The 24158-nt window shown below is 37.7% G+C and overlaps 1 protein-coding gene across 1 annotated transcript in view; it reads right to left on the bottom strand.

The window, feature by feature from the left end:
* Window positions 1-24158, bottom strand: part of PRDM2 (PR domain containing 2, with ZNF domain) — a 63687-nt gene that overhangs the window by 4448 nt on the left and 35081 nt on the right. The window contains 4 exon segments of the mRNA XM_009325297.1: window positions 10395-12237; window positions 12240-14759; window positions 16267-16377; window positions 18164-18312. Of these exon segments, the coding sequence (XP_009323572.1) occupies window positions 10395-12237; window positions 12240-14759; window positions 16267-16377; window positions 18164-18312 (4623 nt within the window).

The following is a 24158-nucleotide window of genomic DNA, read 5'->3' as shown; positions in this document are numbered from 1 at the left end:
GGCCACTGAGCCTTGAAATGAGCAGCACATGCAAACTAGGTGGCCAGTAAAAATGCCAGATCCTGGCACACACCCTTCCCTCAGACATTCTCAAAATACATTTGGTATTTTTAATGCAAATTACCTTGTCTTCTACCACACTTGTGCAATTAACATTCTTCCAAGGTACTAGTTTAGTTCACTAGAAATGTCCCAGAAAAAATAAGCCATGTTACTTGTGGGAATGAAGGCTTGCAGTGATCTGATAGGGTTGCTGGTCACCCCAGTGAAATTCAGTGAACAGAGTGAAGTCATTGCAGTATGTGATAAAACATTCAGGTAATTTAGGGTCATATTTTTATCTCAAAGTGGGTTTTTCTTGCTGGGCATATACTTCTACGCTCCTAATCTAAAAAAAAACCACGCACGTGGTCCAAACTTTCAGACACACACACTCCAACATATCTCCTAACAATAGACATGTCAGGGACATATTCTACCAAAAGTGTTTACTCCTCTTAAATAAAACAATGTCTAAACTGACATTCTAAAATAATTGACTGCCTGGGAAAAAAAGATAAAGAGGTGTGGATGATTAAGCCTAAATTCCTGGCTTTGCCGGATTAGGCAAGGTAATTTTACAGGCCAGAAGGCAAGCGAGGGGGGTTCAGGGTGTGGATAAATGAGATTTCTGGACTTTCTGCTCTCAGTGAGAACTAAAACTTCGTGTTGCTAACCTAACTGGCATGTACTCTCTTGCACTAGCATATTGCTTAATGGGAAAGGAAATACACAAAACAAGGACCTGGAAAAACATCAACCACCAATTACAGGAATGGGGTTTTTTTATTATTTTATTTTTTTAAGTGAAACAAAATATTTAGCAGGACAAGAAGGTTTGTGGACAGACTGTTGTTGAGGAGGATGTCTCTTTTCTGCGGAAGAGTCCTGCCTCTGTGCACAAAAAATGGGGCAGCAGCAGAAAGCAAAAAGGATCTTACTGTGCTGTAGCTATTTTGAGACTTACGTGTGTTTATTTATGAAAGTGGTGAAAAAGCTGGAACACGTCAAGATTTTATCTTGCAGTCATGTGACGCTAAAGGACACAACACGAATATTATGATTTTATGGTCAGACCTTTCATGAATCTAAACTGGAAAAACCTGTTATTGAGATCCTTTGCATTCTCAACTTTCAAGAAGATACACAGCACCACTCTCTAACCACAGTGGTTCAAAGAACTTAATACCTTTAAAGTAGCATTGCTCCCCCACAATAACTCAAAAATTGTTTTGTTTCACGCATGTGCTCTAGAGTTCAAGTTTCTTCATTGTTGACTTAGTTCCACTCCCAGTGAAATCCTGCTTCAGACCACTATTAACTTCAGTGATGAACACCAAACCAACATTGAGAACTGTTGAAAAAAAAATCTCACACCATGCCTACAACTCGCCTGGGGGACTACCAAAAATTAATATATCAATACCATTTTACTTAAACATAACTAGATTTTCTAAAGCAACCAGTGATCTAAAGTAGCCACTTTAAAGGAATTCAGCACCGTGGATGGCTACTGAGCTCTTCTGGAAGATCAGTCTCCTTCACGGTACTCCAAATTGAGCTCAAAGAAATTATTAGTCACTTTAAGAAATCTTGGTCTAGGTCTATAAATTTTTTATGAACAGTATCACGTCAGCAATTTATCTTCCTGCCCTTTTAAAGAAGCACAGAGCATTGTGCGAGGCAAAAGGTGAAGAATGTTGGATTAAAAATAGCAGTACTCAAATACATATTCTACACTGTCAAGTAATCTAATCTGATAATTTGATAAAAAGTTTGTATCTACTGAATCACATTCATGACAGAGGAAAAGCATGAGAAAACTTTATCACACATAGGGAAGACCATAGTTGATTTTTATTCAGCTTTATACAGAAATGGTTACTCCAAACGAGTTCAAAATGATTACTGAAGGCTAGCAGAACTAGTATGACCCCTCAGTCCTGCACATCTCATTACATAAAAAAGAAACCACAGAACAAAATGTGCTTTTGATTCAAAAGGACAGATGAGTGAAAGCATTTGCCATAATGAATGGGGAATACAACTTCAGTCAAACTCCAGTGACAGCAGAGTTTGAGTGTGCAACTCTTCAAAGCAGCTCAACGATGGAAGAATTCATTATTTCTCATCTTCCTACCTCCTTCCACACTGCAACGTTTACCAGAAATCACAGTACCTAAATGAAATGCTAAGTAAATTCTACCATCAAGTCACAGCTGGAACACGACTGCTACGCACACGCGATCTGCACAAGAGTGAGTTTGCTCAGTCTGCCTGAGCACTTCCAAAGCAAACTCCCTCCAAGAGCAGCACCGGTGCTTACGGTTCAACACTGAACTGCAGCAAGGACAACAGACTGAGCTCTCTTCTGTTTCCACTTGCTACCAGGCCTTCAAAAGCCCTTAGCAGGTAGCACATCCTCTGTGCTCTTGACAAAATTACTTCCCTGGAAAAAAGTCCTTGTGTTTAAGCATTTAACTTTGCTGAGTAGCATTGCCTAAACTGCAGGAAGAATTGAGGCAGGCTCTGCTGAAACAGGCCAAGATATGAGATGGTTCTTCTTTTTTGACTGACACAGGGCATTATGAGTAGCACAAGCCTCAATTTTGCTGTTCATGTGAAAGGCAGCACACCTCCAGCGTGTTAATACCACCTTGCACCATACAGACTGACTGCTGAGCCTGTATTTCTGAAAAATGGAACATCACCTGCTGAATAATCCAAGCTGTTTCTCACAACCCTTTGGCAGTTTCTGGCAGTACTGTCATCCAAAACATGACTCAGAGACCCTGTTTGGCTTGTGTAACATGAAAGTCTTAAAAAAATAAGCAGAGAGAGATATATACAAACAAAGTGCATGTTGCTGATTACTATACTATGTGCCACAAACCACTCGAGCTTTGAATAAATTAGGAAAATGAAACAGCTACCTATCTCTTAAGAAAAAGCCTCCCTCCAGCTTGATGCCTGCTCAAGCTTCCCTTTGAGTTTCAGTGTTTTACTGCCTTGTATCTGGAAAAAAAAAAAAGCAGTATTTCAATGCTCTTTTTCAAATGCATGCTTTCAAAAGTACACTCTACCAAAAGCATTTTTAAAGACTTACTAAGAGAAGTAAACGTGCAGGATCAGCAAAATGAGAATGAAAAGCGATGAAGCATGCATGGGAAGCAGTAGTCAGAGGCAACTCAATAGCAATAAGGCTTCCTCTTAACTACGGAAGAGGTTTAAAAGCAGTTAGTGGCTGAAGAGACTGTGGTCCAGAAACAGAATAGGACTCATCCTGTTCCTTCCCGAGTTCTGCCAGTGATCTCGTATGAGACACTGCGTGCTCTACACCAACAGCTTCCTTTCCCGCTCTTGGTCCGATCATCTATTTGCGTTTTAAACATTTGGGTGGGGACCCTCGCCTGACCGTAAGTGACGAGCACAAAGTAGCACCGACTTCAGCTACAGTCTGGGCGTTACCTTGGTATCAATTTCACCAAAAAAATACCTATAAGACATTACTTAAATTGCAAAGTCAAGATCCCAAAGCAAGCTTAGGAAATGACATCAAGTCATTCATACGTATGGAATAAAGACCCATCTTTAACAACATTTTTCATTGTCTCATTTGGTGTGTAAAATGGACCATTAACTGTACACTTAACATACTGTGCCTTTCTTAGTGTTTTATTTGCATCTTGCTCTGAGATAGAATTATTTTCCTCATCTTCCCACTCTTCCAAAAAATACTGGAAGGTCCTACACACATACCCCCTTCCATTAGAGAGCTGCTATTCACTTTTAGAGCAGCTCCACCCTATCAATTGACATGGTTTCTACCAAAAAAATACAGTATGCAACTATATAATTAAAATATAATTAGAATAATTAACATAATTAAAATGCATCACATGGCATACATAAACAGGAAACCATATGGATTTTTACTGCAATCCGAATATAAGCTTTTTTTAAATCTCTTGGGCATTTGAATTTGTACTTTATTCCCAAGTGTTTTTAAGACATCTCTTTTGAGTAGCCTTTCACCCTCAGTTCACTAGATATTGGATAACTGTCTGTCCACAAAGTTTAGATGAAGCAATCCACTTCAAAAAGTAATTCAGATTATTGTGGCTGTATAGGTGAAGCTTTACAGTGCTCCCATTAAACTTCTGTAAGATTTGTGCATCCAACTGTTGAGTGCTTTTTGGAAGCACTTTTGAACTCCAGCTGCGGCTTAAAAACACCAAACATAGCATGGTATTAATTCTACAACAAGTATTAATATTCTATTTTTAAATATTGTATAGGGGTGACCCAAAATCAGCTTTGCTCTATGTTGGTATCAAAGTATCTTCAGTTACTACTATGAAATTTCATGCTAATCCCAGGAGTTTCTTTCTAATTCTTTACCAGTTTAATTAAACAGAAGATGTGGAAGTTTACCTCTTTTTCATAATTCACTTACCACAAAAGCTCAGATCCAAAACAGCATGCACGTGTTGTTCAGAATCTATCCTTTAGCTCATTTTCATCATGAATAGAAGTAAAGTATCATGTGACTCATGCAGATCACACATTCAGTAAATAAAAGCTAGAATTAATATGTAAGGTCTTCTAAGTTCTCTTTTTAAGGTCATTCACAAGCTATTTGTCTGTCACAGTTTATCACTTGCAACTCAGCTTCTTAGCAGAACTTGACTCCAGTAAAAGCTGGAACTGGCCCCATAATTTTGGAAATGAAGTCACAAACCTCAGTAAGTGAAGTGCTATTCATTTCTACGTTTGAAATTGAAAATGTACACATCACATTGCCAGAATCCATTTTTCTATGTCATCTCCCTAAAGAAAATCATCAGGAACTACACTAGAACTTTAAATAAAAGGCTTACAATACAAAATGCTGACAAAACATAGTACCAGAAAGACACTAGCCTAAACCAACTACAGGCAGCTTACACAAAGGGTCAGGAGCTTGCAGAGCAAGGCAGGAAAACGCTATATGCGGGGGCCTGGCTGCATCACCCGGACCATCTTGTAATGCCTAGGATTGAACGCAGTTAAGACATTCTCTGATACAAGCTGGTTTTAACTCCTTCTAGCAAACTGGATAACGGGAAAAAAAAAGAAAGGTAAACAATGTGTTAGATCTCCCAGCTCCATACACACTTCAGCATTACCGTTTTTATTAAACTGACACTGCATTTGATCTTGACTAGCACGTCAGTTACTCTCTGTAAACAGGACAAGTTTAATTGTTTTCATTGCCTGTTTGGATGCATTTCAAGAAATGTCAGCACTTTGTGGGCACCGTTACAGCTTTATTGTTTCGTTCAGATCATAAAGAGGCACTTATAAAAGCCATAGAAATTCAATTATGCAGATGAGATGCAACAGTAATGGGAACTATAAAAGTTGTACATTTCCTATCTGTGATGAGTCGCCTATTTAGGAATGAAACTTCTTCCTTGATGATTAGCTCTCATTTTGGAATACAGCTCTCCATCATACAGCACTTCACTTGAGAACTGGTGTGTACGAACGTGCATGAACGTCTCAGTGTGGCAACATCCTTGGGACACAGCGGGCTTTAATATCACAGCAGAGAAACAGTAAAGACACTGGCAACAGGATTTCTGCCATAATATTAAGGAATGAGGGAAGGAAGTTGGTTTATTTATGATCAGTTCACTGCTAGACACCTCTAATAAATCCTTACAAGGTGATCAAGATACCAAGACTGCAGTAAAACCAAACACCAACTACTGTTTCATTTGTCAGTAACAGAAGAAAGACGTGGAACGACTAGTTAAGGACAAGTTTATGTCCCACCCTCAGTAACTTCAAAAGTATTGGAGAGTTTTTACCTTTTTCCCCCTCATATTTCCCAATTCTTATGAAATATCCAAATACAACTATGGGTATGCAAAACAAAACGTTTTCACTTAGGTAAATATAGTAAAACCTAATCAATACTAAAAACCTTCACTGTGGCTGTCCTACCACCTAACTGATATAATTGCTGCCGTAAGCTAGACTAAGAACTCACCTCTTTAATCGTGGTGCAACTATCAAACTGCAGTGTATATTATCACAACGCAGATGTGCCTGCAAACACACTCAGTGCACAATGTTAGAACTCCTGCATCATTGCACCAGATTTTCCCTATCAGTTAAAATTCAGGGAAAACTTTGTCATGGAGAGGATAACATGTTCAAGGAATGACTTATCACATGAGAAAATAAACAGGGAGTTCTTGCCAAAGAATCTTACAGAATACAAAATATTAATTTGAATAGACAACTACATAAAATATTAACTTACTACTGGATTAGTAGTGAATATGCTAAGAAATTGGCTACTGTAATATCGTTAGCCTTAACAATGTTACATTACTCCATCCAACTGCCACACTAATACAGACACAGATGCTTCCAGCTCCGCTGCAAAAGGCGGAATGCATATCTTGGTGGTGGCATACAACATTCCAAAATTCTCAGAGCCAAAATTCTCTACATGTATTTTTTTAAATTAAACTATTTCACAAGTTTAAAGCATATAAAAACAGAACATTATAATATCAGAAAAAGTTGAAATGGTGTGTGTAATTTTAATTAAAATCATTTATATTTATTAACTGTGTCCACAATTAAAAAACAAAAATCTAAGACTCAGAAGCGTCAAATCAGTATAAATTTGTTCCGGTGAACTGGGTGTAGACAACTGAAGGATGCAAGCACGCTTAATTCCTTCTAGATGTACATTGTTTCATTTTTTTCTGGTATATCGGGTTTCCATACAAAAGGCAAGTTTCCCACAAGTTTTTAAAAAGTTTACTTTATTGGTTACAGTTATATAAAATGTGTCATGATAGTTCCATCTAGTTGGTCATTAAGTGCTTGCAACACCACACAGACTCTCTTAATAATCTGCAGCTTACATGATGTATCGCACGCTGGAGGAGAAAAATCCCTCTTCAGTTGCTTACCTGCATTTACAGTATCTTCAGCAAGGCTACAATGTTCAAAAGCAATGACAACCCCACTTTTATGTCAAATTGTAATTTTTAATGTTTTCATTAGAATAGTCTTTATATCACTCTCCAATAGAAGAAACAATATAACTAACAGCAAACTTTAATACAGGAACATGCTCCAAGATTAACAACCCAAAATGAAAACAAAATGAAATTAATGTAAAATGTAAATCACATATAGTACAATTGAAGTGTCCAAAACAATTTAAATAATTTTAAATATTTTATTTTTTAAACTTGCTACAAATGCTTTATACAATATTTCAACATAAAGTCCCCATAACAGAAATGTAACAAAATGGGAATGATAGTGAAAGTGAAAGTTAAAGTGGCACAAATTCACCAAACAAGTATTAAACTACAAATTTTTAAGAGGTAGATTACTTTTTAAGTCAAGAACAAAAAATAAAAGGGGTGGCTGTATAAAGAAACTAGTCACTTTCCATCAATTCTGTCATTAATCTTGAAAGATATATGAACACATGACAAACTGTATTTCCATAAAAAGCTGTTACGAACAACAGACCAATTTGTTGTCTTAAGTTATTAGATAGAGGTGTACGACCTTTTAGAGTAATTATATATTTAACTTTCAAAATATACAGGTATGTAGTCCTGGTCTAGCCTTCTTATCGATAAAAAGATACACTGCATTCATCATATATATGGTATTTAGAAATTGATATCGATATTTCGTTGCTATATAAAGTTTCATTCGCGTGTATAAATAGGAATTTGGAAAATCCATAAAACATCCAAATCAGGCTTTTTCCCATTGTATGCCGGACATCTAAAAGACTCAGAAAGTGAGGAGAAGGTGGGAAGGAAAGGAAAGTCTGTCGTCCTAGGTTGGCCTCTACTGATTCATTTAGACAAAAGGCTTTAAAAGACTTAATACATGACAAAAATACTTTGAGTGCAGCAACATTTGTTGTCCCTGAATCTACACTGAATTATTGGCAAAACTAAGGAACCTGCTTTGCCAAGTACACAACTGAACTGCCTGTATGCCATTCGTGAAGGTACGGACAAAACCAGGATCTAAGCAAACACGAGAGCAAAAGGTTTGGTTTAGTTAATCCCACTATTTCTTTTGATGGTTTCCTGTGGGTTTTGTTTTGTTTTTAATAGTACCCTTCTCTTATCTGAATCATCCTGTAGCCCAGCATGTGTGTCAAGCACGAAATAAGAAAATCTATGCCTGACACTGAATATTAGCAAGAAGCCTGCAGGCAATTTTATGATTGTGAGTCAGCTTCAGCTGGTTTCGCAAGCTTGGTGGATTTCACATCCATTGTCGTAGTGCTTATCCTAAGTTGAGCATGCAACAGCTCTACCATGTCATTAAGGGATTTTTTTGTTTGGTTTGTTTTTACAGGAGATTCCTAGAAAATAAAAAACAAAAACTGAAGATAAATGACAAAACAAACTATTTGTGAACGGAGTATGTTTACACAGAAAAACTGAAAGGTGAAAAACGAATTTGGAGACAAATACTACATGAAGCAAGTCTTGAAAAAAATATTAAGAATTAAGATTTCCTGGGGGGGCTGGGAACCAAAACACCAACAGTGCCTACAGAGTAGAATTGAAGTTAGCCTGTGTTGACATTAGTGTATGAAGGCAAAAAAATTCTTCATACTATATACTTGATATAAAAAAAAAGTTGACTAGACAATCTAGGTTTATAAACATTATTTCAGAAACAAAAAGCAAGAACTCTTCTAGCATAACTATTCATTAAACCAATAAAGACTGCAAGCTGCCAAAGTAAACTAACAGTATTTAAGACAGTCAAGGAGATCTTACCCCTACGTAAATTGTTATTTACCCCAAATACTATTAAACAATTTCCATATGCACAGATTTCCAAGTACTCAGTTATTTTGTTTAAGGTCAAATGATTAATTTAGATGGAAAGATGTGTCATTCTGGCTTCAAACTCTACTGATCTGTTCTGGCATCATGTAAAATACGGTTTCACACATAACACTAAGAGAGCAGCTGATGAGAATTAAGTAACTTTAAGATGTTTATGTCCCAAGAGAACAGGCCTGGTAGACAGCTCTTGTTCCTTAAGGCATTTTTTACACCATTAGTCTCCAAATTCCAGTAACATTTTTCTCCTTCAACACATCCTAATTTGGGTATTGACTATTTTAAGTCAAATTCCCCCCTAGCACTTTGACATAATTCTGTTACATTGAACCCTTACTTTACAAAGTATTTCCTCAAAATTTTCACCTAGGTGGTCTTCACCGTAAGACACGCAAGCCACAAACAGTTTGGATTTTGACACTTCTTGACAAATTCTGCTAGGGGACACTTGCTCTGAAGGAGGCTGCCAGTTCCTCCCCTCTCCTCCACTATCGATTACTTTGATAAAAAAAACACTACCTTCAGCCATAAATCTGGTGTTCATCACAGCCATGCACCACAATTACCAAAACCAAAAGAACTCTTAATTACCAGTGAGCTTTGTGAAAGTTACTTGGCAAATCAGATACCCGTTTCCAAGAATAACAGGGCAGGAGCATGCTAATAGTTATAAACACTTCGCAAAACATCCTATTGATTTGAGAGACTACATGAAGACGTAAGTCGGGACTCAGGCACATAGATTAAGATTTTATTTATTTATTGAAGTATTACCCTTTCTTGTGATTAAAATGCTTCTTCTCAAAAAGAAATAGAACTTTAATTATAAAATTTGTTTATATTGAAACATAAGAGCATGATACTTCTTACAAATTTACACATTCATGTAACTTTTCTTACACATCTATTTCCCTTATCTGACTCAATTAGTATGCACATACATTTTTGAAGTATTTGGTCATGGGGTTTTTTTTTATATGATATGCAGAGAATGCTTTTTATTAAAAGCCAACAGTGCACGTTATTTTAGTGAGTAAAAAATGTAGTCATGATTTTTAGCTTAGCAAACCACCATAAACTAAACCTAGAAAGATTTTGGGCCACCATACATGTTAGATATCAAGTACAAGGTCGTTGTCTCCAATAACATTAAGTTTAATGACGTTAAGTTTATTTGCACTCAGGCACTGACATTTTTTTTCCAGAGTTTTCAATTCAGTTTATAATTAAAGACATTCTCTATACAAACTATGTATTATTTCATGACAACATGACAAAATGCATCAAGTATGTACATCACACCTCAGCATGACTGAGCTACTTAACCATGTTTGAGGAAATGCAACCTTTTTTTTTTTTTAAGTATGAGAAACTCAAAAAAGATCAAGAAAATTGGCAAAAACCACAATCAATGTGTTCCTGTGTTGTTTCAACTTCAAATTAAATGCTTACCTGAAATCTTTTAGTTCTTGCTTTGCACTGCTTTCATCTCTTTTGTTTTCTGCTGCCTCTGCATTTGCCGCCTGCTGTAGGCTTCGTGTAATAGGTCCTCCAATCCTCTCTCTAGATTTTACAGTGAATCTGTCTGCCTTTTTCTTACTTGCCACAGCAGACTTACTTGGCAAAACAGCTTTATTATTCCTTTGTATTCTGACGTGCAATTTCCGGGATGCTTTGCTTGAGATTCCAGAGGAATTGTTCTTAGCGACCACCTTAGTTTTTTTCCCATCAACGTGGGACATTTTGGACACTCTTACAGGACTAGAGTTCCTCAACGACGAAGATGAATTTGGCTTTTTCGATCGAATGGGAGGTACAAATTTAACATTTTGTTTTGATTTGAAGGATGCAGAAGGAAGCTGGGTTTGTGCAGGTCCTGAGGTTCGTGCTCTTGTCTTGCCCAAGTGAGGCTGCATGCTTTGCATTTTGATTTCTGCATCTGCTGTTCGCCTACGCTGGTTGTTGCCCTTTTCGCTGCTTGCAGGTGAAGAACTTGCACTTTTTTTTGAAAAATTCTTTTTAGAGGAGGGAGAGATGGGCTTTTTGGGACAGCTATAAGATGCGTGTTTATTCAAACTTCCAATATAAGTAAACTCTCTATTACAGTAGGGGCAGATGTGAGAGTCTGACTCGGATGGATTAGTTTTCAATTCTGCCTTCTGCTGGGCAGATTTCTTTTTCTGCAAGATAGCTTTCTGGACAAGTTGGTTTTTCTTTTTCAATGCACTTATTTTTAGTTTATTTGAGGACATTTTGCTAATCTCAACATTGAAATTAAGTCTTTTAGGCTGCCCCATTCGTCTGAAGGCATTCTTTCCAGGGCCAGCTATAACAACCATGCCATTCTTAGGCTGCACTGTCTGTTTCAGTGGTACTGGATTTTTTTTAGGTGTGTATCTCTTTTTATCACTGGCAGATGCACAGGCCAATATGTGTTTGTGTAACTCCGGCATGTTATCAACACTCTTCCCACATTTTGTGCATCGAATGGCAGTAGTAAAAGTCTGTGGAATATTGTGGGTAGTGAAGTTTGTTGCAGTAACTCCAATACCCATCGGATTACGATGGTGATACTGAAATGGAGGTGGTTTAAAGCTTGGGTAGTGTTGATTGAGGCCCATACGAACATCTGGATCTTTAGATTTTACTCCAGAAGCCATTATTTTTATAGTAGTGTAAAGCTCTTCAGAGGAATCATTTAGATCTTCATCTTCCTCCTCTTTAGAAGGTTCCAAAGAATCTTCTGGCAGGCTCTGCATGTGCTCCACGTTCGCCTTACTGGGGTCAGTAAAATTCTGGGGTCTCAAAGTCCCACTTTCAAACTCATGATGTGTGCACTCTTTGTCTGGATGGAGATCCCGCTGATGCTGTTGCAAATTGCACAAAAAAGCAAATTCCTTTTTACAGACCGAGCAAACAAAGATATTTCCTACTCCATGAAGCAGAAAGCGATGTTCCGACAAGTCTGTTTTATCCCTAAAAAGCTGTACACAGAATTCACATTTGAAGGGCCATTCTTCAGCATGAATGGATAAATGCTTCGTTAGGTCTTTAATAGAAAGAAAAGGTGATTCACAGACATTGCACACAAAGCTTTTATTGAATGTTTCCTGCACTACTCCCGATTCACTTGAAGTATGAGGATCTTCTCTTGCTTTCTGTTGTTCATTTTCAGCTTCCTCCTGTTTTATTATTGGGAGAGTATTTTCAAGATTATCAGCAGAAGAAACAACAGAAGAAACTACAGAAAGAGGAGGTGGAGATGGAGATGATGAAGATGAAGAGGAGGAGAAGAGGAGGAAGAGGAGGAGGAAGAGGAGGAAGAGAGTGTAGGAGGACCAGGTGAAGCAGCAGAAATAAGAGGTTCAACAGAAGGAACAGGAGATGGGGAAGGAGAAACCGTAGGTGAAAGAACTGGTAGCGGGGACTGGGCAGTAGTGTTAGAAAGTGGCGATGGGCAAGAAGAAGTGTTAGTGGCGCTGGCAGAGACATCTGGAATTGATAACGGCATTGTTGGAAGAAGGGGAGGAGGTGATGTAGCAACTGTTAACACAGGTGGGCAGGGCGGTGGGGAAGGAGGATTGGTTGGTGTTAGCAAAGGAGGCAGCTGGCACATGGAAGGTACAGCAGATGTCTGTGGTACAGGGGAAACAGAGGAACTAAGGGGCTGAGTGTCAACAGAAGACGATGCAGATAGACTGGGATCCATGTCAGCTTCTGCCTGAGGCTCCAGGGATTTGCTTGGGCTTACGCTCCTGTTTACACTGAGTGTGTTGTCTGTGGCTGCATCCGTTCCATTATACTCATTCAGCAGAACCTTCTGTAACATGCAAGTGGTTGGTTTCTTCTTTTTAACACCACTACAAGTTGGCTGTATGGAATTTTCTTTATATTCCCTAATTTCAGCATCACTGCAAGGCTTCTTATGCACACTTAAATCTAAAACAGATTCCCAGGGAACCTGATTCTTATTTTTGACATCAGACCTTTGTTTCACACCACTAGATAAATCCAGTGGCTGCTGGTTGCACACATTGCCAAAAGTCGGAGCTACTGTCCAGTCTTTTGGTATTTTATAGTCTTCAAAGCAAAGAGGGCTCAAAGTCTCTTTTTCCTCCCTTCCAGTCAAGCTCCAAGCAGGTGAGTTGCTGTGGCTTTCTAACTTTGGCATTTTTGAACTCCGAATATTATCATTCCACACAGTTTTTCCCTCACCTGATTTGACAAAATCTCGAAGTACTGGACTGTGCTGTGGAGAACTGGGAGGAGAGCTGGTCCTTCTTTTAAACCTACTGGACACTGGAGGCAAAATAGGTGATGATGTAACAGAAGGTCCTAGTTTAGGGATTTCACTTGACGGAGTTATCTTCTTACTGTCCTGTGTCTGAAGAAGCTGTTTTAATTTTGATGACAAATAAACACCTTTTTCTTTATGAAAAGGTAAGCTTTCTGTTGAAATGCTAAGAGGAAGATTTAAAGAGCTAGTAGGAGTTATAGGTTCTGGGTCTATTTCCGTTTTTATTTTTGGTACAAGAGGAGGGCTGGCAGTTCTCCTCTTTTTGGATTCATTGCTCCCACTGCTAGAGGGTTCCTTAGCAGGTTCATTCACCTGCGTAACCTTTAAATTTGGGGAAATTTCGACCGTGACTGGACTGATTATACAGTTTAGTCCATATAAGTCTGCAGAGTTGGACTCCATCTGAATCACATCACAATTGCTAGTGCTGCTGTTGGACTGAATTTTACCATCAATGTAATAATTTAGATTTTCAGAAATATTGCTGGAAATATCCATAATATAGACATCATCTACTTCACCTTCCTCTTCTATTTCTGTACTTGCTATATATACACTCTGGACTGGTGGGGCCTGCTCTGTCTGAAGCGGTGGCTCTTCAGTAAAGAATCCTTTTCTTCTGACACCTTTGGGAATAAGATGACGCTCATGAACCCTACGCTGATGCCTCCGCATGTTGGTGTGAGTTCCAAAAACCTTTTTGCAGTATTTGCACGGATGCAATTCTCTGGGCTCCTTATTTTCCTCAGCAAAAGCGGAGTTTGACATTTCTTGGGAAACCTTCTCAGAATCCAAGACAACAGAGTCTTGCACAAGACTGGAAATGTTCAGGTCATCTTTAAGACCATCATCCACAATTACTTGGTTATCAGCAACATTATCCAAGTGTTGTGATGACGTGAGTGTTAAGAACGGTTTCCTTTTTGGCCCTGCCTCATGACGTCGCTCATGTCTTCGCCTGTTAATTTGAGTACCAAAGGCTTTCCCACAATATCGACACTTGAAAGCATGGTTAATAGTAGATATATGGATGTGCATGTGGCGTTCAAGTCCTTGCTTTGTTGTAAACTTCCTCTCACAATGCTGACAGGGAAACATGAACGTTTCCTGAACATCACCATTCGATTCACCTCTCACTTTTGGAATTTTCACAACAAGTTTTTTCTTTGGAGAGCTTTCTGGAGAGTCTTCTGACGTACTCTTTTGCTCTTCCATAGAGTCTAACTTTTCTTCACATATCAAAGGCATTTCAGCATTTTCTTTAGGCATACTGGTATCTTCTATCTCCTCTTCATCTTCCTCCTCTTCATCATCCTCCTCTTCATCATCATCTAAATCATCCGATGCACAGTTTATTGCTTCTCCTTGTTTGTCTTCAGTTACCATTTGTGGTTCACTGGTAGGACTGGGGATCATCAGCTTTGGAAGTACATCTTGATTTACCATTTCCTGAATCACAGCTGTTTGTTCCAGGGACAGTACAGCAGAAACAGAAGGTGTTTCATCTTCCTCTTTATGACCTGATGCACAAAGTATGAAAAGAAAAGCATGAGACATTTTTACCAAACACTTCAAAGTATGTTAAACCTTTCTTCTACCTTTTCCTCTAACACAGCATATCCAACATTTATGACCCAACACAATACCACTACTTCTCACTGTTGTGATTCAGTACGAGAGTAAAACTGTATTCAGAAATTTCCTTTCTGGAACTCCAGCAAATGTAGGCAACTGCCTATACTTAACAGAGAATCTTTGGATTTAACATTGTGGCCAAGAAAGCCAAAACAGCCTGAAGAGTACCAGAAGGTAGATTCCTTCATTTCAGGTAGATTCCTGATGGTAGATTCCTACCATTTCAAGGTAGACTTCAGAACATTTCAAGAAACCTCCAAAAAACTTTCACTGACTTTTCTTACAGCAAATAAGTGTCAGGAAAGTACTGCAAAACCTATAGATAAAGTACATAGGAAGCCTGTCAAGCAAATCTTGGATTTTGATAATTTTCCCCAAATTATTAACAATAAAATAATCTGGATTTGTACTGTAATGCACAGCAAGGTGTACCTTGTATCTGGCATAGTACTTTCCATTCTTTATATCAGATTTTCTATTAGCCATTGCCTGAATGGCTATTTCCTACACTTCTGAATCACAGCCTGCATGCATCTCATTTATTGGTGTGGACAGATCCTTTATTCACACCTCTGCATGCTAGTCTTACCCATCTGCTGTCAGATATATCCATTGCTGAAGAAAATAACTTTGCTGCCAATTCACACCATGTTGCATAAGTGGTTACATGTATAGAGCAAGAAGTTCCTCTCCATTCCCTAGCTGGGGCGTAAGACGCCTGGAACCGTGGTGCACGTGTTGTGCAAGCAGAAGGGACAACAGAGTGAAGGAATGGAAGAGTTATGGGTCAAAAGAAGTTCAAGAAAAGAAGCTTGAGAGAAATCAGTACCTATACAGAGCTTTAAACATTGTCGGTTACACACCACTGGCAAGTTTTACATTCTTGTAAAACAGACAAAAAACTATATATTTAAAATACCTTTCAGGCATTTTTATATAAATACTATGTGAAAAAAAGCCAAGCCAATTTATAAACAACCTTTGCGGATAATCTTTAGGACAAACAGCACACTTAGTGAGTCGGTGTGTTAATACTGTATTTTTTTTAACCTTGACACTGACTTCTGTTAAATAAGCAATAAGTAACAACTGTATAACTAAGCTCCAAAGACATTATTTTAGAATAAGGACTTTTCTCTGCTCTTCTGTTCTAAGGAGTTTCAATTTATGTCTATATTTTACAGTACATTAGTTTTTCTTGTTCTCAGAGTTCTATGTTTAATGACATACTTCTGATATCCAAGTTCCTTACTAATAAAGAAGTTTGGGCAAACAATATAAACATGTTCACTTTGCTACACTAATATAACATGCTAACATACTAAACATGACAAAAAGTGTCCTTTGATTCAAAAAGATAGAAGGAAAAAAATAAGATACTTGAGAACTCACCCTCTTTAGAATCCCTCATATCTGCAGAAGTAGAATCCAAATCAGCTTTTTTCTGTTTTGTATCCACTGCCTTCTTTCCCTTGTTTTTACCTTCCTGAGTCTTTTTCTTTCCTGGGGAGAAAAAAACAACATTTTTACTCCTATTCAACAATTTTTATTTTTTGTATTTGAGTGGCAGAATTAAAACACCCAGCTTTAGAATATAACACACTTCTGTAGAAACCCTATTTTCCTGAGGAATACAAATGACAGATCAGTAAAAAGGACAGCATTCAGATAAAGCAGTAAGCCTCTAGAGCCCAGAAGAAATTAAAAGTAAAGATAACAATGAGTTTCTAAAAACCTAAGACTCCGAAATACTTTACTCGCTTTCAAAGCAAGAATAGACTGTAACAGAAACGTATTGTCCAGAGTTAACCAGCTCACATCATACAGTTACCCAATACAGTAATTTAATAGCCATATGAAGGTATCTCATACAAGTATATGGAAAATATGAGATTTCGCCATATACTATTAATCCTTAATGTTAATTGGAAGACCTTATGAAGTAGAAACCCATAGAGGCTTCTCTACTTGTATGAACGTTCTGAATAATGACTTGAAGAGAGTTGTAATAAAAGCAATAAAGTAATAACATTATGAGAAGACTAAAAGCAGCATGATCTTGATCAACAAGGCAAAGACAGTAAAACCAAATTAGATGGAACTGGGTAAGAGTAAAATATAAATGTATTTCATTGTGTCCACTGACGTAAACAAGTTTGCTAACGCGTTCTGTTAGCAAAATTAAGAAGCATGTATTAGTTGCACAGGATGATGAACACAATGAAGATTAGGGCAAAATGGCATTATGCGAAGACCTAATCAGTGACGCAAGATGTAAAGACACTGAAACCTTCATTTACCAATGCACTACAAAGTTATACTGCTACTCCATTAATCTTAAAGATTCAGTCCTATAATATATAGAAATTATGATACGGACTGTAATAACAAATGAAACTTTAAGGCCTTCCAATTCAATTCATTGCAAAGACCATATTCTCCATACAGAATGATTATTTTACACACAACACTGTGGTTGAGACACCAGTCTCTACTGAAACGTCACACTTCTATACACACCAGCTCTTAGGAACGAGAATTGTCCAGAAGCAGCAATCCAAATTCCTCCTTTGCTCCCTCTGACACACAAAATGCTACTTTTTAACGCACTGACCCTTCCCTCTAATCAGAATTGCGCATCATAGCCCTAAATCAATTTCTTATTTAGAAGCACATTCTTCCAACTCACAATCCTGTCAACAAGTTCCTCCTTTTTTTCCTCGAAAACATTTTTCACATCTTGACAAGAAACTGAAATGCCTTTTAAAAAATGTTCCTCTACTCAAACTGAAAATTTCCAAGTATGCACCCCCTCCAATAGAACAGATCAGACACAGGTCAGCTTTAAAAGGAAATGCTTGTTTTTATTTGAAAATTCTATTCTATCTAAATAATTAACTATATTTCCTCTCAAGGAGCTCAGATTTCACAGGGTCTCCCCAAATTCCGGTGCGTTTCAGTTTCCTGTATGTCATTATCTTTTTTTATTTTCTTATTCCAATTTAACAGTTTTTAGTCTGAGAAACTGACAACAGTCACTCAGAATGAATTTTGGTCACCTTTGGAAAATATACACGCACCCTTCCTAAAATGAGCTTGCAATTATCTCATAATATCCTCAAATATTGTAACAATCCCTGTGTCTAAATCTGCCATAATGAACCAACACCAATTTATTTTACAATACAATATTCAATCGTATTTTATACCAAACACCTGCAAGTCGTCAGAAGATTTAGCGTGTATTTTAGTGTTCGCATAGGCGTAAGGAGTTTAAGTGCATCTTTACCTGACAGGCTACTGAATGTCCAATTTGAACGTAATTCTTTATTATCAGCACCTCTAATGTTTGCAATTACAACCAGTAGTACCAAGATCTGAGTATGAAGGATTTCAAGTAAGTTTCCAGAAGTATCTGCCAAGTCACCTGAAATCGCTCTTGCAATGTACAGTAACACAATCAACAAACAGTTCCATTTCTAGGCAAAAGGACTAAATGTAAAATTTCAATACATTCCTAGGGAATCAAACATGCATCACAATACACCTTAGGAGCGACGTAACAGAACGTCTTTAATTGCTAGAACCTTCTAAGAGCTATCAACTTTTTTTCAGACTGCTTATCATTTGAAGACCAACATCAGGATCTTGACTTAAATGACAAAATTCTAGATTCATCTCTCACCTCTACAGTGCAACTGGGAACAAGAAGGAAAAGACTGGTCCACAGGCCCCTCTCACCTATGCCAAGCGCAGCCACGGTTAGAGACAATATTTTACTAGATGGTGCAGTATACGATGGTATTGCAGATGAAGTCACTGGGCAATTCTACATCTAATTCTACAGCAGCACTGAATTTCACAGCATAATGACAGGTTACTGTAAAAGCCTTCAAACCAAGACCCAATTAATTCTTTCTCATAAGAAGATTAGAAATGTATTGTGCTCTTTAAAGCGTGAGGTAAAATATGTAAAAGCAACAGCAAGAAACACTCATAAGTGCTAAAGCGTGCATAGGTTTTCCAGTGTCACCCATTTCTAGAATATAAAATTTATAGTACCTCAAATACAATTATAGTCTGGGAAGTCACTAGAATAGCAAGATTTGTACCCAAAATTGAGTTACTTAAGTCACATACTTCTTTATGCTATTAATGGAAAGAAGATCATTTGCAAGTTCTCTTGCCACATGCCTAAAAAAAACAAACAGAAAAATGCAACCTGCTCACTGATACAGCTGGAAATGTTTCACATTCTTGGCCTTTAGGCACAAACACATTTGAAGAGAAGATTCACCTAGCACCTTGCCCTTACTCAGAATGGTGAGCAAAACTGCTCGCGTACATACATAATTTTAGATGCGTCAGATCAATTTCTGACACATATCAACTAAAGATACCAACCGATTTTTGATGTTTTCCTTTTACCAGCTTTAGTTTGTTCATTTTCTAGGTTGCAGCTTTCTTTGTAAAGGTTAGAAGACTCCACTCTACTCAAGCACGGCAATGACTGTCCCAGACGTATCCATTTCATGGCCCTCAATGTTCAATAGCAGATGCCCAGGAAGAGAATTTAAGAATAGAGTAATAGTAAAGCGATACTTCATTGGTATGCTCTCCCAGCTTTTACGTGTCTAGAGTTCAGGAACTTTTGAAGATATTTAATAGCTTTTGCTAAGACTCTCCTCCATGAGTTCTCAAAGTCCTTTTTAAATCCATGTAAACCTGAAAGATTTGCATCATTTTCTTCCTGCAGATTTTCAGTGAAAAACACGACCTCCTATTCTGATACAAAGGATATCAAGGAGTAGCCCAAGGTCTGTCCCTTAATTTTCTTACAGTTTAAGATGTCAAGAACTAACAGAAGCCTGCAGGAGGGGGAAAATGCCTCAGATTACAGAACCTGGTGGAAGCCTGAGTATAAGTACACACGTGCACTTACCATCAGGTTCCTGAAGGGTCCTACATGGCTGCTACTGCCAGCTGGATCCTCCACTTGGTCTAAACAAGAAAGATACAGGAATGAAACACAGGGAAAGTGAAATGGAAACAATGACAAAAGAATAAATGAAGGGCAGAACTTAATATATGTGTATGTGCATTTAAAAGAATTGCAAAAGAAAGATGCAAAGGAAAAAGAATGAAAGAAACAGATGGAAAGTAGCTACTTGTCTATAGTGACAAAGATCAAAGAGGAATGCATCAATTTGTCTTGCAACTTAATTTTTAAATATGGTTCCTTTCTCTCCCGTTTCCTTCACTTATGTTGTAGATAGGTCAGCACGAGCATTATCTGCCTTACGCCTTTACAATACCTGTATAACATTTAGCACAAACATTGCAATAGGCACAGGAAATCTCATGCCATTGCCCAAGTCCAGATACTTATGCTGTAGTCCCACTTATTCCAGACGAGTTCAGATGACAACAGAGTAAGAATTTAAAAGAGAGAAATAATCTTTATTTGCCCATACTTCATTTTATTGATCAAACCAAGACATCTCAAAACAACCTATAGTTATCTGTGCTCATACTTTTGCTGTTAACCAAAATACTAATGGAACTGTAAAACCACCGAGTTATTTCTCGTGGGATGGGATAGGCATACTCAGATGCCAGGAGGGAAGAAGTTAAACACAGTCTTTCCATACACTTGGAGCTGCATTCTATAATTAAATATTGCTAAATTGTACAAGATGCTATTATCTTCAATAACCTTTAAGCACAGCACCAAACATGTTCACAGTTAAGATCATAAAGAAAGAAGGACACTCACATCTGATCTCAAACACTGTTTTGATCACCTACAAGAAATAGGAAAGATAGACATTCACCTTCCCAAAAATCTTGGGCTAATAAGGGAAAAGAAATACTGGTATGAGTTTCCGGTATTCCTTTGAAATTTATAGTCAACAACTAACTGCAGTCCAGTATATCTACCTCATACCCCATTCACGCTATTGCTTAAAAGTACCACAGATACCTGTCCAAATCTCAAGTCTCCTGGAGAACAGTGGAGAAGCTACATCAGAGACCCCCTGAAAAGTATTCTTAAAGCACAGATGAGTGTAGCCACCTTGAAAGGGTAAGGCTGAAGGGAAAAGGACAAATTTGCATGTTATACTCTGACAAACAGTGATCACCACACAGTTTCATGATACGAATTACAGTGTAATAATATAAACTCGCTAGTCAAATCCCTTTGGGACTGGTTCAGATTAGTGAAAGTTTGCAGCAACCCCACGCAGCCATTGCTACTATTCTATAAGTCAAGTTTTTATTTTTTTTTCCTCCTATTGAAAAAAATCAGTATTTTGGCATTGGAGAGAATGAAATAAAGACTAAGTGTATATACAAGCTAAAAAAGTCCTTACAGAAAATTCAGCAGAAGACAACTGCATGACCATTTCCACATTATTCTGATTAATGACTTCTAAAATACTGATGCAACTTAATTTTTCATTTGAGAAACGGTTTGCTGTGCACCAGAATTCCTGTTTCTGTATCCAGAATACTGGGACGTGTTATGCTTTTCAAAGTAAATTCCTTAAACTTTCAGGCATCTGCAAATATCTGACTAGTTGTTTGTTCTGGAAGACAGGCTAGAAAAAATGAATGCCTTTTACACACAAAAAAGCCCTATCTAAAATAACAGCATAAATCGCTCCAGAAAATTAAATCCAAGTTGTGTTAGCTGGAGGAGCATGAAAAAATGCAGAAACATGTTGCAGTGACTTCTCAGAATCTTGTCCAACTGTGAATGTCACAGCATATAAATGTTAAAGACCTTACAAGAAATGGAATTGATTAAACAGTAAAGTAACTAAGCACCAGAAAAAAAAGGTATTGAATTCAAAATGCCCATTATGAAGATGTGAATACTAAGGCTGTTTGTAACACGTTTTCCTCTGTTAGCATTTAAGAGTCTTCATTTAGCTTTTTGATATTTTTTTTTTTTATTCTACCATTAGCCACCGTTCATTACATAGTGAAATCACATTTACAAAACCTTTCCTTACTATCTACCAGCACCTCCTCAGACAGCAAAGCCAAATCACAAACCACTTGGCTAAATAAACAGCAACATACCTGTGTGTTAAGAGCTGCTTACAGTCACTGAGAACAGCTAAGAACTCTTAACATTTAGGGAAAGCTGGTAGGTACAACATGCCTTATATATATATGTGTATGAGGATTATTCACATAATCATGGGGATTACAGAAATTTGCTGAAAACATGACCTTGAACCCACATGGTTCTGAAAATATTTTATTTAAAGATCTAAGCCAACAGCCACATTTCAAAGCATATACTACAGGTCCATTGGATAGTTACTCATTTTTGAAGAGGGGCCGCATGTTAAGCACTGCAGACTTACACCTCCATCATATTATTGCGTCAAAGAATATTTGACTCACAGCACCCACCATCTCATAGTCTATGGTAATTAAACCATTTTTACATTGCTGTCCAAAGTTTTAAGTGATCTAGGATAGGTGAGGTTATTCCACTACGTTGTTCAAAATGTCACACTGCAAGCTATTGGAGAAAAAGGAAGCAAAAGTAAAAATAGTAGGGATAAGTCACAAAGCTAGTAAATATTAGGCTAGGAATAGAAAAGATGACAACCTTGAAAGAAAACACCTCAACGATTCTGCTTTATTAAAACAAAGTTACTTAAATATTATGACATCAACTTCCAATATTTCTTACATAATATTACTGTTAATACAACAATATACCAAAGTTCCTTTTAACTACTTGTATTTAAATATTGCTTTGAAACTTGATTAGAGCAAGCTTAGCTGAAAAACTCCGAAGTGTACTTCTGAGCACACACATACATTATTACGTGGGGAGGGAACGTCTTTTGAACTCAAAAGCTTCCAACTTAAAATGAAACAAAACATGAAACCACTGCCTACCAAATGCTTTGGGGAAAAGTGCTCTTGTACTGGCAAGAAAAATGACCGCAGAACCAATAGGATGCCTCCCAAGACCCCAAGGCGCAGATATTCAAGTGCTGCCATAGAACAGCTTTGGTGGTAGATTTTTTTTTTCCCCCCACAGACTGAATTGTATGAGTCAAGCCAGAAAAAGTTTTTATTTTTATTTTATTGTTAGTGTAAGATACGCTATACTAGGAGCATTTCCCAGTTTGGCTATAGAGATGCATCCCACTTGTAGGTGTGCATGCACACATAAAACCCTTTCTAACACCCTCTGACAAAATTCTTCCCCTAAGTAGGAAGGTACCTATCTCTCCGATTCAGAAACACAGACTAAGTATGACAACATTAACCGACTTTCCCATTTTCAAGATTAAATCTTTCTAAAACTGAACATTAAAAAAAAAAAGATGTAAAAAGGATGCAAAAGCAGCACATTTTCATTCGTATCCCAGCAATTCTAAGGGTGAAATTCAAGTCATACAAGGCACAGCTCAATTTTTGAACCAAACATTTAATTAAAGGCGATATCAATTAAACCCGAATGGCTACATACACAGTATCATTAAGAGGCCTATTTCAACAGTGTTGTCAAGTATGTACGAGAACGTGCAGAAAAAGACAACATTTAAATGCCTTTATTACCCTGTTTTCCTCAATCCATCATTATTATAAATAATCGGCGGGGCATTTTTCTTGCAATACCGTTACAAAGTTATCAGTTACAACTAGTTTATGTAGGCATAATTTTAGGTACTGTTAAGCAAATGAAACACTAAAATTGACATGATCTGATTCCCAGTGTACAAAAATCATCACAATGATTTTAACTTCTGACTCTTGAGAACCATGAGAATAATTTAGAGCTACAGAAGATCTTAGTTCTGTATTGTCAATCTGCCCAAACCTAGTATGTCAAATAATTTTAAAGGTGGAGATGCATAATGCATATAGCTATATACTTTGGAAAAAATTGGAAAAATCTTGGAAATTATCTATAGCCAAAGTCCCACCCCTGTACTACAAAACTGGACATTCAGCCTATGTTGGCCTCACCATTCTCTGCTGGATTGCTTCCTCCCACAGCTGGAGGCTCATATTATCTGTCAGGCCTTGTGCTTAGCACAAACCCGCCACTGTTCTTACGACAAAGACTCGGCAGGGCACTGCACTTGAACTGCTTGCGATCCCCGCGTAAGTGAAATGCCAGGGGCTGACCACCCTTGTCTTAGTTCAGCTCTCCACATCCTTTCATCGCAGGCTGGTAGGAGAGGCAGAAGTAGTGCATGCACACAGTCTGTCCTGCAACAGGTTCACATGTGTTAAGTGATACT

This window comes from Pygoscelis adeliae, unplaced genomic scaffold, assembly GCF_000699105.1.
Source record: "Pygoscelis adeliae isolate BGI_AS28 unplaced genomic scaffold, ASM69910v1 Scaffold36, whole genome shotgun sequence".
In the NCBI taxonomy this organism is placed as follows: Eukaryota; Metazoa; Chordata; class Aves; order Sphenisciformes; family Spheniscidae; genus Pygoscelis; species Pygoscelis adeliae.
This window is presented reverse-complemented; position numbering and strand designations above follow the sequence as displayed.